This window comes from Solanum lycopersicum, chromosome 2 (genome assembly GCF_036512215.1).
Source record: "Solanum lycopersicum chromosome 2, SLM_r2.1".
In the NCBI taxonomy this organism is placed as follows: Eukaryota; Viridiplantae; Streptophyta; class Magnoliopsida; order Solanales; family Solanaceae; genus Solanum; species Solanum lycopersicum.
In genome coordinates, this window is record NC_090801.1 from 52,435,670 (window position 1) to 52,450,983 (window position 15,314).

General features: G+C 32.8%; 1 protein-coding gene and 1 long non-coding RNA gene across 3 annotated transcripts; one reads left to right on the top strand and one right to left on the bottom strand.

Moving 5' to 3' along the window:
* Positions 1 to 7,698: 7,698 nt before the first annotated feature.
* On the bottom strand, positions 7,699 to 9,571 carry LOC101259824 (serine/threonine-protein phosphatase 7 long form homolog). Its single transcript, XM_069294357.1, has 4 exons — positions 8,903 to 9,571; positions 8,528 to 8,722; positions 8,175 to 8,459; positions 7,699 to 7,908 (listed from the first exon to the last, which is right to left on the bottom strand). The coding sequence occupies exons 1-4, from the start codon at positions 9,569 to 9,571 to the stop codon at positions 7,699 to 7,701; spliced, it is 1,359 nt and encodes a 452-aa protein (XP_069150458.1).
* A 1,674-nt stretch (positions 9,572 to 11,245) lies between these two features.
* On the top strand, positions 11,246 to 14,954 carry LOC104645954 (uncharacterized). Of its 2 annotated transcripts, none has more exons than XR_740189.4 (3): positions 11,246 to 11,610; positions 12,793 to 12,936; positions 14,732 to 14,954. It is a non-coding gene; the product is annotated as an uncharacterized lncRNA (long non-coding RNA). The 2 variants fall into 2 exon arrangements; XR_740188.4 differs by having other exon boundaries at positions 11,276 to 11,610; positions 14,511 to 14,954.
* Positions 14,955 to 15,314: the final 360 nt, after the last annotated feature.

The window sequence follows — 15,314 nt, forward strand, 5'->3', positions numbered from 1 at the left end:
TACTAATTTCTATTTTTTCCATTCTTTTTTAGTTGTCATGTTGCATTTTTCGAAAGTCAATTTGACTAAATTCGAAGTTAAATTAGATTATATTAATTCGATATTTTGAACAAAAAAATTAGATATCTAAAAACTACATAGAAAATACTATGGAATGCGATTTTTCCATATCAATATGATGAAAAAATACATCATAAAATGTTAATTGAAGTTTCTATACTTTGAATTAAAAAAGAAAATTATAACAATTAAAAATAAACGAAAAAAATATACGATAAAACGTAAAATTGATGATAAAACTGTCAATCGAAGAGAACCAATTAGGGGGGAAATGTAGAACACCTACTTAACTTTGTATGTTGAATGACAAGAATTAAAGTGGGTCATAATAAGCAAGCCAGGTTGACGGAGTGCAGATGGAATAACAAAAATATGAATACGAAATATATTTACGTAAATTAACACTAAATTAGATAAACGATGAAACATATGTTTTAATTAATGGAAATACATAAACCAAAAAACAAAAAAGAGGATTGAATGGATTAACTAAAAGGCTAAAATTGAGTAATTGACTGAATTAAAAAGTGACGCATTGTCTAGGTTCGATCTTGGAACCTTTTGCATAAAAATGTGTGCTGCAACCAGCTGGGCTAAGCAAGTGCAACAACCCGAGGTTGCTGCTTTAGCGTCTTATTATTTATATATAGGAAAATTGGGTCATGGCTCCAGGGAGAGTGTAAAAAATAGCCCTTTTTTGGAATCCTATTTAAAGAATAGCTAAAGTCCATAAAAAGATGTTAAAAGTTTAGCCTTTTCGAGGATAAATTTAGATTTGTAAAGACTGAAGTTGAAAATTGAAGGTCTAAGATTTCAATATTAGACATATGAGTCTAAAGTAGGACTTTAAAAAGCATAACTTCAAACTTGTATATCTAGTTTCACCTTTAATTGTAATCAATATCATGTATATCATGTTTGAAGTTAGATTTTGATATAACTATTGAAACTTATATTATATTACGCTTGCTAAATTCTGTATACAAAAAAATCAACAACTCTAGATTAGAAGATATTCCTAATATGCTTATAATTGTTTTATATACTTACACTACAAGAAAAATTGTTATTTAAGATCAACATTCAGGGACGAGTTAATGATATAGTCTCAAAAAGTAGTATTAAGACAAGATTATATTCTTTTCCCTGATTCTATGTGTTGTTGTGAAGGTTCAAAATCTAGTCCTTAAAGAAAGTTCTAACTAGTCCCAAAATGTAAATATAGTTGTGAGAAAGAGAAGAATTGACCAAAATAAGTCATTCTATAAATCAATTCACCAAAATAGTATGTTTTTAATTTTGTTTACAAAACTAGTATAAACGTGGTTCACAGTAACGTTTTATGCTTTATTTATTTTTAAAAAATTTAATGAAAAAAAATCAAAAGTTCACAGAGCAAACAGAAATAAAACGTTATTGACAATAACGTTTTATACTTCGTTATCTAGAATCACGTTTTAGAGCTAAAACGTTACTTAAAGTAACGTTTTATATATTAGTACGTCTTATCCAGTCACGGGCTCTGCAATTAAAGAATCGAATCCTGTATTTTACAGATTATAAAACGTAACTGACAATCACGTTTATTATATAAAACGTAACTGTCAATTACGTTTTATGTTTATTTAATCACGGGGCACCGGATTAAGAAGAAAATCCTGCAACATTGGAATCTTACAGATCATAAAACGTTATCGCTGATCACATTTCTGCATTAAATCGTGACTGTCAATTACGACACTATGTTAAAGTTAATTTTCTCTTTTTTTTACTGACGACAAATGGTTATAAAATGAACCTTGTTGAAACAAATGTTCTAAACACTCCAACAATATTCTTTCAAAATTTTGTTTGTGTAGCCCAATTTTGAAACAATATTTACAAAGGTATGAATTAAATAAGTCAAGTCAATGTATCATATTGTGTTATTATTTTTACCATAGCTTTCAAATATTTTTCTAATTTATTACTTAGAAAGATGACTTATTTTTATGTGTAGGAATAAAAATGGCAAATTTTGAACATAATGTGATGGTTGCTTTGTACTGGGGTGGCGAAATAATTACTGAAATGAACGGATGCAGGTATACTGAATGTGCTAGAATGATTATTAACATGTGTACTTCAATGAAGTATGTTGAATTGGTTGAATTATTGCATGAGAAAATGGGTACAACTAGTGAAAATATTCAAATGGATATTTCGGGAAAATATCCTTGTTCGATTCAAGGTAACCATACTAGGTTCATTGAGTTTAAAATTGATGATGATCAATCTTTGCTACAATTTTTTGTTATACCTCAAAACTTTGCAGATAAGATTGACATAAATGTTTTGGAAATGTACGTAAAGACCAAATCAACAAATCAAAATGATATATTTCAAATTAGTGGTCAACATGGTTATCACATGAATTTATTGTCTCAAAATTATGGATTTGCCACGGTTAGTCAACCTCATTATGCAGAGCCGATTGCTCAACCACTTTTTCAACAATTGTTAATGCATGACCAAGGATCATTTGGCGAAGGTTCAAGTAGCCAAAGACATGTTGACAATAGTTCGAGAAAATATGAGGGCAGGTAAAACAACAAATTTATGTTTTAATGAAGTTTAATATAATTAGTTGATAACACAATTTTACTCATTATAAATATACATATATAGATAGATAGTGATATTTTTTGTGATTAATTACCTTAACTTTTTTAAGGAATAACCTTATGGAGAATAAATTACTGATTTTAAAACAAGCTTCTATGTATCATAATTTTCTAAAATTTAATTGAACTTCTTTTTCCACAGAGAAAATGAGAACAATGTTGATCCATATAGTGATGTAAATGCTGAAATTAGTGAAGAAAGTTCGGAGGAAGATGAACCTTCAAAAGATGATGGTGAAAGTGAATCAGATGAAGATATCAATAATACTAGAGATTTTTCTCAAAATGACATTGGTATAAATCTTCCTAATCAATTTGAAAAGGATGTGTCTGAAGTGCAAAATGATGTACCCTATTTTAGAACATTAGATAACGAGGAAGACATTTTCATGTCTACATGTGAATCTGAGATGGAGTATTGTTCCGTCTGGTCTGAAGATGGCACAAAAGATTTGAAAAAAGGTATGTTTTTTAATAGTAAAGAAAAATTAAAATGAGCTGTGACAATTTGGAGTTTAAAAAAAATAAAGAATTCAAGGTGGTGACATCAAACAAGAGTTTATGGGTTGCAAGATGTAAGTTTCATACTTCATTGGGTTGCTTGTGGTTTCTCCGAGGACGAAAGGTTGGAGATAACCTTTGGAAAATAGGAAAATATATTGAAAATCATAGATGTGAGACTGAGGGGCTTTCTAGAGGTCATGTCAATCTAAATACCAATTTAATTGCATCTTTGATTCTTAATCAAATTGAAAAAAATCCCAAGGTTTTGGTGGTAGATGTCATTTCCAAGGTTCACGAAAAATTTGGTCATCAAATAACATACAGAAAAGTGTGGCTTGGGCGTCAACGCGCATTTGAATTGGTGTATGGTGACTTTAAGAAATTATTTAGTGACCTACCCAAATTTTTTGCAGCTTTTCAACACTTTAACCATGGAACAATTGTGGAATGGAAACACGAAGAGTCTATGAGTTCATTAGAGGTAAAAACTTTTAAATATGTATTTTGGGCTTTCAAGTCATGCATTGATGGATTTCAAACATGTCGCCCTGTTATTTCAGTAGATGGAACTCATATGTATGGAAAATATGAGATTAAATTATTGATTGTTGTTGGAATTGATGGAAATGATAATATTCTTCCTCTAGCGTTTGCTATTGTAGACAAAGAATCGAAAGAAGCATGGAAATGGTTTTTTAAGAATTTGAGTGCACATGTCATAAAAGATAGAGAAGATATTTGTGTTATATCTGATAGGGCAAAAGGAATATTGACAAGTTTGCAGGAGTTGCGGCGATTTCAGGAGCCTCGAGTCTTCCATCGATATTGTATAAGGCATCTTAAGAGTAATTTTCAATCTCGATTTCCAAACAAGGATCTTAGTAGGCTGATGTGGAGGGCTGCTTCAACCCATCAAGTAAGAAAATTTGAGTCCTTGATTTGGCAAATTAGAGAAGAAAATGAAGATGCATATGAATATTTCATGGAAATCCCCTTGGAGAAATGGACGGTTAGCCATGATGGTGGTAAAAGATGGGGAGTGTTGACAATAAATCTTTCAGAGTCGTTCAATGGAGTGTTGAAAAAAGCACGTGGCTTGCCGGTCATTTCTATGGTCACACTTTCATTAGAGCAAACTGTTGAAAGATACACTCGTAGGTCTAAAAAAGCGCAACAACTCCTAGAACAAGATGAATTGTGGACCGAAAGGTTCAAAATGAAGTGGGAGAAGAACTATGAAAGTTCAAAAAGGCACTTTGTTTTTTATTGGAATATACCCACAGAGGTATTTGAGGTTAGATCTATTCAAGTTGATGGTACTGGTGGTAATCCTCATTGTGTTTCACTGAATGAAAGAAAATGTGATTGTGGAAAATGGGTTAATTTACATTTCCCATGTTCACATGTCATGAAGTTTACTGATAGAATGGGAGAGCTAGCTAGAAACTTTGTTAGTGAACATTTCACTGTAGAGAATTATGTTGCAACATATTCTGGGTCCTTCTCACCGGTTGGCCATAAGGCGTATTAGCCATCTCCTAATTTTAGAATGGAAAGTAATGAATTCTATCGTCGTCTCAATCGGTCAAGGAACAGTAGAATACCCAATGAGATAGATCGTGGTGCTGCTGTATATGAGCGAGCTTGTGGATTATGTAGACAAACCGGACATGATAGGCGTCGATGTCCAGATCGTAATTAAAATTAAGTGGACAATTGTTGATTAGTTTAATTGTGTTAATTCCAAATGTGGGTCAATGTCTAGTTTTGATAATTTTCTTTCAGTTAGCTAATGTAATGTAATTCAAATAATAATTAATTTTTTGCCTTTTGTTGTATACTCTGGAGCTTATTCAGTTAGTTACATTGTTGTGTTGCATTGTTTCAATATATATATATATATATATATATATATATATATATATATATATACATACATCAAATGCAAAATCTTTAAATAATACTAGAGGATAAAAAATTTCTATCTGCTCTAGGTAAGTAAACTTACGAAAATGTTCTAGAAAAGCTCTTCTTTTATTATCCGTTACCTTCCTAACATTATCATTATAAATTCCTGGACAATATCAGTGTCTTGGTTAAAACTATGATGTTCCATTTTATTAGGTGTCATTTGCTAGTTGCTGCACTTTTGTAACACCTATGGCTACTTGTTGATGACTCCCATGTCAACTTTAAATAGGAGACCATAAACAAGAATCAGAGAAATGCATTTTCATCAGAAAGTGAACATAACTGCCATTGTCACTAGCAGGAAGGAAAAAGCATAAAGAAACAATGGAGCAGCTCAAATCTACGGTGCTTGTGCCAGCATATGTAAATGCACAGGAAAAAAATCATGTATAAATAGAGCAGTACCCAACACATACACATTAACAGGCAAAAGAATTCTCTAAATAAATTTTGTTTTACTAAGGAACAAAGAACTTTTTGATGAGCTTAGCAAGAGAGTTGAACATTAATCTAGTAGCAAACAAGCAGTCCAAAATCCAACAAACAGATTAATAGGAAGTGTTTGACTAAATATAATTCTTTCCCATTTTCATTCGAATACCTTTTGATAGCAAACAACAACTTTGAAGTACCAATTTCATTCGAGCAAATTGTCTTCTAAAAAGAAGAGCAAAATAACCAATTTATATGAAAATAACCAAATAAAGTGACATGAGCTCCACACAGTACAACAAAAGTTTCAAGTTACTACAGGTACAAAATAACCAAAATAACAATGGTGCAGCCATGTGCTTCAACGTTTAAAATTGATAGTATCTGCAAATCACTGCACTAAAATTTACAGAACAAAACACTGCACTAAATTTACAGAACAAAACACTGCACTAAATTTTACAATTACAAGGATGAAACATATATACATGTTTCAATTATCAGAAAAACATTACAAAACTTAAAAGACCCAGCAAAGGAGCAACATTTACGGCATAAAAACATTTACACAGCTTGCAAAAATACAACTGAACTTCTAGAGTTAGAATGTCTCATAGTTGATCTCAAAATCAAGCTTCAACGATCAGTGGCATAACAAACTAGAGTTATGTCGACAAAAATTTGGCCTTGCTTTGCTTAAAGTTCAAACAGGAACAACAGAACTGAATCCTGAATAAAGATGATGGAAATATAATTACACTCGACCCCAACTAGTACTTGATTTGATTGAACACAATTCTAATTAACACAATTGGAACTAATACTTCCCAGAAAGCTCACTAATAACAACTGCAACAACACATCTTTTTAACATAAACCAATACAATAAACAACAACAACAACAATAAAGCATGAAATTCACTGCAAATTAAAGCTAAATTACATAAGTATTCCTGAAAAGAGTTGCCTAAATCAGACAAAATATCTACAAGGAGAAACAACACTGTTATGACTATTCATCAACCCCAAGCAAAAGATATATCTAAAGAACAAAGTTTCTTTTATTCACTGCATGAAATATTTATGGCAATGTGTCTTGCAAATAGTTTGCTCATTCTCATTGACTCCTTCATATCATTCAGACACCAACAGATTAGCATCATACACTTCATATCACATGAAAGCTTCAGACATCTGAAGTTCATTATAAATAGTCAATGAAATCTAATTCAAACCAAATTAACAAGAACATCTTAAAAGGCAGTCATTATCAGCAAAGAGCAACAAGTTAAATTCCTGCTAAACATCTGTTAATCAGATGCAAATTTTGTAACAAATAACAACGGAAAGTCATACTTGTGAACTGGTGTAAGTCATACTTGATTTGACTGAATATATCAATACTTGATATAAAGCTAAATTACATAAGCTAAATAAAAAACACAACTTTACCACTGCCCCAAAAGCTAGGCATCAAATTAAACTAAATTAACAGGAGTTAAAGCAAATTACCACTCGCGAATGTAATCCACCACAGTCTGGGGCGGTTCAGAGAATCATCCTTTGCCTTTTTTCTTTGTCAACACAGAAACTTTTGTTTTGTTCTTTTGGCCGTGCTGATTAAGATAATGACTCCCTAAAAGTAGGAACAACTTTTCAGCTATTCAACTAAAAAGAAACACTTATTTAAAGAATAATGTGAAGAATTTAGCATACCGGTCCTACAAAGCTTAGGAATGATTGTACGCTTTTTCTTCACTGATGGTTCACCACCTTGGCTTGCACCTTGATTCACATCCTCCAACTCATCACCATCCACAAAGTTTGGGGCGTTGTCAAAATGTTGAGGTTGATTACTACCAAATACATTTTCAAGTGATGAAAGACTTGGGTTCCTTGATATTTGTGGAGTCTGTGGTGTCGTGTACGTCACACTCTCAATGTTTGTTGGTTCATAATTCGAAACTGCTTGGGAATCTTGTGTGGTTTGATAATCTTCACTCATTTCAATAGGTGCTCGACCTCTCTCAATAGCACGTACCTTCCTACCCGCAACACCACTTTTTCCTCACCGACGAATAGGAGGATGCAAATGGTCAGACATTAGCTCCTCTCTTCTATAATCTGCTTGAACATGAGTCCTATCTGCCTCTTGCACATATGCCAAACAATTAGATCCTTCATCCCACACCATCGCACGAAACCCGTATAATTCCTCCATTGATGGATTTTCACCGAGAGATATTGCTTTATTAACCATCAAATGAATATGACGCACCTGTCCAAAATAACAAAACTTGCCTCAAAATTCAAAATTAACACATTCTAGCTATAGTTCGAAAGAAATCATTTATGCTCCAACAATTAATAAGCTAATATCAAACTTACCATTGTTTCGTATGTCGTCGCATTAGGCACGTAACCTTGTTGTTATTGAGGACTCGAAATAGGATTACCAATGATAAAACGAGTAATACGTCTAAACCAAATAAGGTAGGGATCATCATACCGAAGTGATTCATGAAGGATTGGTGCATTCCATACATATTGATCAATATGGTTACAAAAATGCAACCATTGTGCATGCTCTAACTCCCAATTTGTGTTTGATCTTCCTCGACGATCATGGTTAAAATGTGTAGCGTCAAATGCAAATGAAGATGGTATCGCTTGTACCAATCCAAATTGCCTCATAACTCGATCGGGTAAATAAACCTCAACAACATCCCAACAAAAAATTGGAACTCTAGCACGCCATATGTCTCTTCCAACGCGGCAATATTCGGGAAGACTCTCAATTATGTCAGAAGAATATGGTTCCCAAATAAACTATAAAAAAAAGTACTCACAATTACAATATATACGAAAGTTAAGAGAAAATTAGTACAAAATCTTACCTGATCTTCTGTCATGGAATCCAGCGCATCCCTCAAAACTCTTAACACGTGTTTGGTAGTGTCGGTCCAACTAAAATGTGCATACCATCTAGCAGCATGTGGACCCCTTGGTAAACCAACAGGGAAAATATTCCTTGTATCTCTTTTTGCTACAATCTGAGGCGTAAGAACGGTAACTCTCTCCCATGCCCAAATCTAGACATAATAGATAATTATAAACTAGATAAAATTTCAATAAATACTAAGTGTAATTATTGAGTATACCTGAAGTAGTGGTAGGAATCCAGCAATCTCATTTTAGCTACTTTGGGAGGCTTTACAAAGAAAACGATACAAATATGCTAGGGTTGCACTACCCCAACTGTAAGACCCTACTGTAGTGATATCCTCCAGCATAGGCAAGTACATAAGCTTTAAAAGACCACCAGATGTGTCTGCCAATAGTAAACCTGCAATTATCCAAAACATATAACACCTAGCTTTCTCATTGACCATATCCTGTGTTGCCAAGTCGGGTAATCGTGGTTGAAGTCGCAAGTGTGCATTAAGCGCAGAAACCTTGAGAATACTATGTTCAAAGTCTTGAGGTTGTGGACTAAAACCTAATAATCTTTGACAAATATTTTGCCAATCCACTACAGACCTCTGTGGCTCATACCCAACTACCGCATTACCTTTCACGGGTAAGCCATACAATATCTCCACGTCCTGTAAAGTGATCGTACTCTCACCTGTCCTAAAGTGGAATGTATGAGTCTCAGGCCGCCATCTCTCAACTAATGCGGTGATTAAGCTACGATTAATTACAGGCCTATGAGACCTATAAACACCATATAATCTAGATAGTTTAATCACATCTAGGACTCGTGGATGAATGGGATGTTCATTTACTAGGTCCCAGAACTTCCCATCACATTTTCTTGTGTTCAAAATCATATTATCATTCCCTATCCATATATCTCGTGACCTATGAGTGAGCTGTCCAGTTAATACAGACGGATCAAGTGGACCGGGATCCAATTGGTATGCATTATTAGCAGCCATAAAATAAATACCTACACAGAAGTAAGAATACAACGTAACTTAGAAGCTTTTCTCAATCTACGAGTGCAAGAGTTGTTAAATATATAGTGGTTGTAAATTATGTTTACATGACAGAAACAATCAAAAGCACAACAGTTTACTGCTTTCACTTACCAAAGATTTGGTAAGAGTGGCAGGGGTTAACCTATAACCCACTCAATCACCCACCCGATCACTCACTTAGTTAATTACAGATATACCCTTGTGCTGTAAACTGATATATTCTCTCTATATGCATTTTGTAGGAGAGGCAACCCGAGTACTTCTAGGTAGGTTCTAAATAATGATAAATATATTATGTATGACATATTTACACAACATAAAACCATGCATGTACACACCAAATCGCAGGCACAGATTAAAAGACAAGGACAGAGCAGCTTCAATAATTGCAAGAGACTATTCCTGTTTAGGATCATTATAACTTCAATAGTTAAGTACTTGCTATCTATGTTAGCAGACAAAACTTTGACCAAAGCAGAGACTCTATTTGCGAGGGAAAATAAATTCCCTTCCTTCTTAAGCAAACTAAGCAACTGGTACTACAACAAATCGACCTATAACCCACTCACTCACTTAGGTAATAACAGAGTAAATCGACCTATAACGCAGTTACTCACTTAGCGATTTCAAAGGTTTAAGATGAAGAAGGTAGGGAGATGAAGAATCACAAGACATGGAAGCTTACCTCTAAGCAGTGAATGCTCCTACTGAGCTGGATCACTACAACGAAGAGATCGAAAGCAGGGAGAAAGACGAATGTTTCGGTGGTTGCCTAAAGGAAAATAACAAATTCATCAACTATAAGATAAACTAAATCAATGTATGACAAAATTACCTGAATCACAAAAAGAACTCTTCATTATCAAAGTTTTTTTTTTACCTTATTAAAGCAGATCTGCAGCCGTTTTCAAGTGGGTTTTCTTAGGGTTTTCTTGGAGGGTTTGTCGTTTTGGTCTCAGCCGAGTGCCAGCGAATTTGGGGAAATATGGGTTGCAATCGAGTGCGATAATACCTTTATCTTTCTCGTTTCAAAAAAAAACACAGAGAAAAGAGAGAAAGAGGAGAAGGGGCTAATGTATGTTTACGCTTCAATGGGTTTTTTTTGTTCTATATGCTTAAAACGTTATTCGCAATAACGTATTAGAGTTAAAACGTAATTTCCAGTTACGTATTATTATTAATTTATATATGCTTAAAATGTTATTCACAATAACGTATTAGAGTTAAAACGTAATTTCCAGTTACGTATTATTATTAAATTATATATGCTTAAAACATTATTCTCGATAACGTATTAGAGTTAAAACGTAATTTTCAGTTACGTATTATTATTTAACGTCGTTAGCGGATCGTCCCTTTTCTCATTAAATTTTTTAAAATAAAATAATTTTTTTAAAAAATAAATAAAGTATAAAACGTTACTGTGAACCACGTTTATACTAGTTTTGTAAACAAAATTAAAAACATACTATTTTGGTGAATTGATTTATAAAATGGCTTATTTTGGTCAAAAATTGTGAGAAAGAGGTAAAAAGTGCAATTTCAATTTTTCACAAAACTATCAAGCGCCAAAACATAAGTTAAATTATTAAAATTCATTATTAAAACTGACACAAATTTTCAATAGAAAACAATTAATTAATTAGTCACTGCATATTTTTCAGTATACTGAAGCCCTAAATTGACTTCATCCTAAATCTTTTAAAATATTGTCCCAAAAATAGCCATATCCAATATGCTTTTATTGGAAATATTTTCCCAGTGAATAGCGCATCTATTAGCAGCATTACAGCTTGCCGACGGTGATATTTCGATCGGCCGTCAGGAACTCTCCGCAATTAACTACAGAATCTAAGGCAATAAGAGCAGTATAGCTTCAGGAAATTTCCCCATATGCGGTTCGATGAAAGCACGATTCAACATAGAAAGGAGGTTTCAGTCTTGGGGTCAATTTGGGTCTTGCCCTTAGTAAAGGCTACAATTTTCGACCCTTAATGGTAATCCGATTTCATTTGCAAAGTTGTCATACACCCACATTCATATACTGAAACTTTGATTTGGTGGATTTTAGGTTTTGTAGTTGAGAGGACCAAAGCTTGAACTTCGAATTATTCATATTAACCAAAAATAAGTATACAACTTCTTTATGTTTGATGTAGAATGCTCTAATTTTATGGTTATTTGTAAGATGCTTATTGATGTGATTCTTCTTGAATATGATTCACTTACTTTTTTCATTTTATTTTTGTTATGAATTGATTAATATACTAGTATCTGAAGTTTTATGAGTATGATTTTTTTGGGAGGTTAGGAAATTAATTTTTATAATTGGACTCCCTTTGTCAAGTGATGGAAAGGAAACTCCAAAATCTAACCAAGTTCAGTGTGTTGCTGGTAGGTGTTGTTCGAGCTTCTCTAAGGTAGCAATCATTTAGCAGTTTTTGTTTGTTATTGTTTTCTTTTTGAAATAAGGCTAAATAAAGAAAAAAAAAACATAAACTGCAGGTTAAATGAATAATAATCTCTCTTCTATTGGTTGATCTTATATGGCAATATGGGCCAATTTCAATATGTTGGTTTTAGAGTGATCAAGTTGGCTGTGTGAAGTATGTTGTGATGTTGCATTCTATACCTGAGTAGCTTCAAGTGCTAGTGACATTGCATATTTGTTAAATTTGACAAGGGTCGCCCTCTCATAAATAATAGAGGATAGATGTTCGACTCATCTATGAAGAGATTTTTAGATGAGATAGTTTAAGTCATTCAAACTGCAAGACGGTATCATGCAAGATGAAGCACTCACTTGAACAAGAAATCTTTTCCTTCCTTGAAGCTTAGTACATCTCTTTAAGTTTAATGAAAAGCGGACAGATCCAATATTTCGAAGTCTATTTGTGGAAATATCTACAACATGTTTCCTTGCTATGCTTTACTCACCAAAACTGTTCTGATTATTACACACTGGGACTGCTAGTTTGCTTCCTATTTTCAGAAACCTTTGAATTAGTGTGCTTTGATTTTACATTCTTTTTATAAGTTGGTTTTGCAAATTATTGATACTAAGTTCATCTTGTAGTTCACTAGTAATTATCTCATGACATGTTTTAAATTCATTTTCTAAGTGGTGAGCGACCTTATACAATAATTTGTCATCTTAAATGTCGTTTATGTCTTTTTAGGGGATGGAGAGTATATCTGCTGGAAGTGTACAGAACAACAATTGATGCAATGAGCTGCATTTTTGATACGTAATAAGTTCTTCTTACTTATTCCTCTATTTGTTGAGTCTGCTGCAGAGATTTCTGATGAAGTCAATTTAGGTGGTAGGTCATGAAGTTCTGCCCTCCTCTGTGCGTTGATTTCCATTTAATCAGTTCTCTGATATGCCTCCTTTTTTGCTTAAATTGTGTTAAGTCTCTTGCGTGTTTGTCTGTTCAAATTTCTGTTTATATTTTTCTTCATTACCTGGTTGTTCTCTTTATTCATATGCAATTATCTAGTTGCTTTAATTTTCATAGGAGGTACAACAAGTTAGTATTTTATGAAATTATTGGTAATATACTATAGAAAGAATATATGCATCTTATGCCTTGAAAAAATCTCATTGAAGCATCCTTATATATGCAATGTGTCTCAATTAATTGATCAAATATGTGAGCTACTGTAAGGAACGAAAAGTATGTGTACTCTTTAGTTCCCTGTAATTGACACGAATTGATCAAGACTAAGATCACACTTAGATTTTATTGCACCAATGATAATAATGTAAAACGTATATTAATCCACTGGATATTTGTTATATGATTAAGCCAAGCAAGAGGGATAACTCAAAAGAATCTCTATATATGTTTTAGCGAGAAGTTGATCTATCGACCGAACTTCTCCAATCAAAGCAATATTTTTCAGAATACCACTTTTTTCCTCCTATAATTTCTCTAGTGTAAATAATCGAGCAGATATTGGTCATTTTTAATGATAAAGTTCATGATTCAAACATGCCTATATAGTTATCAGAATGTAGATCTTAGCATATGACATTGACATCATTGACATTTCTTCAAACTCTTCACGTGAGAAGGAAGCTACTTTTTTCCTCTGCTGCACTTTTTTAGTGTAGAAAATGTTTTCAATGCTGACAACGGTTTGAGGTTCTTTGAGAAAGCCTTATAATATTTGTGATAATCCTCTGTGTTCTCTGCAATTTTAATGAATAGATTAATACGGTTTTCTCCAAAGTCTGGCAAATAACCTTCATGATTTTTTTCTAATGTAACGTATCTTTGGAGATGTGAAGAGGAAGTTCTTATGAATACACAATGCCCTTCATAAATTAACCTTTTCCAATAATTGGACGGTTGAAACAAACATCAATTTGCTTTTAATATACTTGGAATAAATCATGATTATAACTGTTCTTCCTTCTTTCTCTACTATAAATACATTTCTCCTCATAGTTGTCAGACATTCTTTTGCTTCATTTTAAATTTTACAAGAACTAGTTGCTTAACAAAGGAACAACTAATTAACTGCTGTACATTGTTTTTTTCTCTCTATTTTCTAACACTTCTCTGCATAACTATCAGGTATTGTTGTTTCTTGCACTTACATTAACAAACATCAACTCTTAATCGAGAAACCATAATTTAACTAGACTTCTTGCACAACTGCATATTTTCTTCTTCTTTTATTTTTACATACTCATCTACACAACTGCATCAAACTAAACTCTCTGAAACATTCAAATAGTAATTGCACAAACCTGACCTCAATTTTGCAAACGAGGAAAAGGTCATGAATCAAACAACATCACAGTGACCTTTATACACATGTTTATGCAAAGTTGTAATATGGAATTTGTAATTTCGAGTGCATTTTTAGTTAATTCTTGTTGTTGCAGGTTCAATCGAGTGCTTCTTGACGTTCAATATGAAAAATCAATCATATTAAACTTCTCTAATATTTTTCTTTATGTTATTGGAACTTGTTAAAGTGTCTGTAGTATTGATGAATTCTACACTTCTTTTGCAGTGAGCACTTTAACTAGTTCTATTGTAAGTTCATAGATATCATTATAAACCAATAGGTACATATGATTTTAGCAAAATTTTGTACTTACAGATTTTTGAAGATTGAAGTTACAAGTCAAGATGAAAGTTTAGAATATGCACAAGCTCATTATTATTTTGCTAAGAACGTTATGTAAAACTTGATAACATAGTCTAGCTTGAGATGCTAATTGATTTAAGTATTTTTTGGTGAGCAAATATTGAAAATATATCGATCATCATTTTGTATTAATTTTTTTATTTAGTTATGAAATTAATTAATTTTATGATATGAATTTGATGTACAGTTGGTGGTAAATGAGAGGACTAAGTACTTGCTCCTCTCTAAATGTTAATATATGCTTAGCTAGTAGCTCATCTATAAAGGTTAAATTAGGACAAGGAGTGTTCTCGTCTGTAAAGATTAATCTAGGACCAGATAATTACTCTTCGCAAAATGGTCGCAAATAACTACTTTTGCCTATTTGGGATGGGATTTACGATCTCTAAATGTATATCAGGGTCCGTATTAGGTGCCGTCTCTAATAACATTTTTAACGACCATATATCAAATACCGTCACAATACACCTTTAGCAAAGAAACCTTTTAGGACGAGTCGCGACCAACATTTTTCTGTCGCAATAGTCTTTTTTGC

Coding starts and splice junctions, on each gene's coding strand:
- LOC101259824 (XM_069294357.1), bottom strand. CDS start 9,571: ATGGCTGCTAATAATGCATACCAATTGGATCCCGGTCCACTTGATCCG. Junction 8,460..8,527: donor ATTCCATGACAGAAGATCAG/GTAAGATTTTGT, acceptor TTTTTTTTATAG/TTTATTTGGGAACCATATTC. Junction 7,909..8,174: donor GTAACCATATTGATCAATAT/GTATGGAATGCA, acceptor TATTTTGGACAG/GTGCGTCATATTCATTTGAT.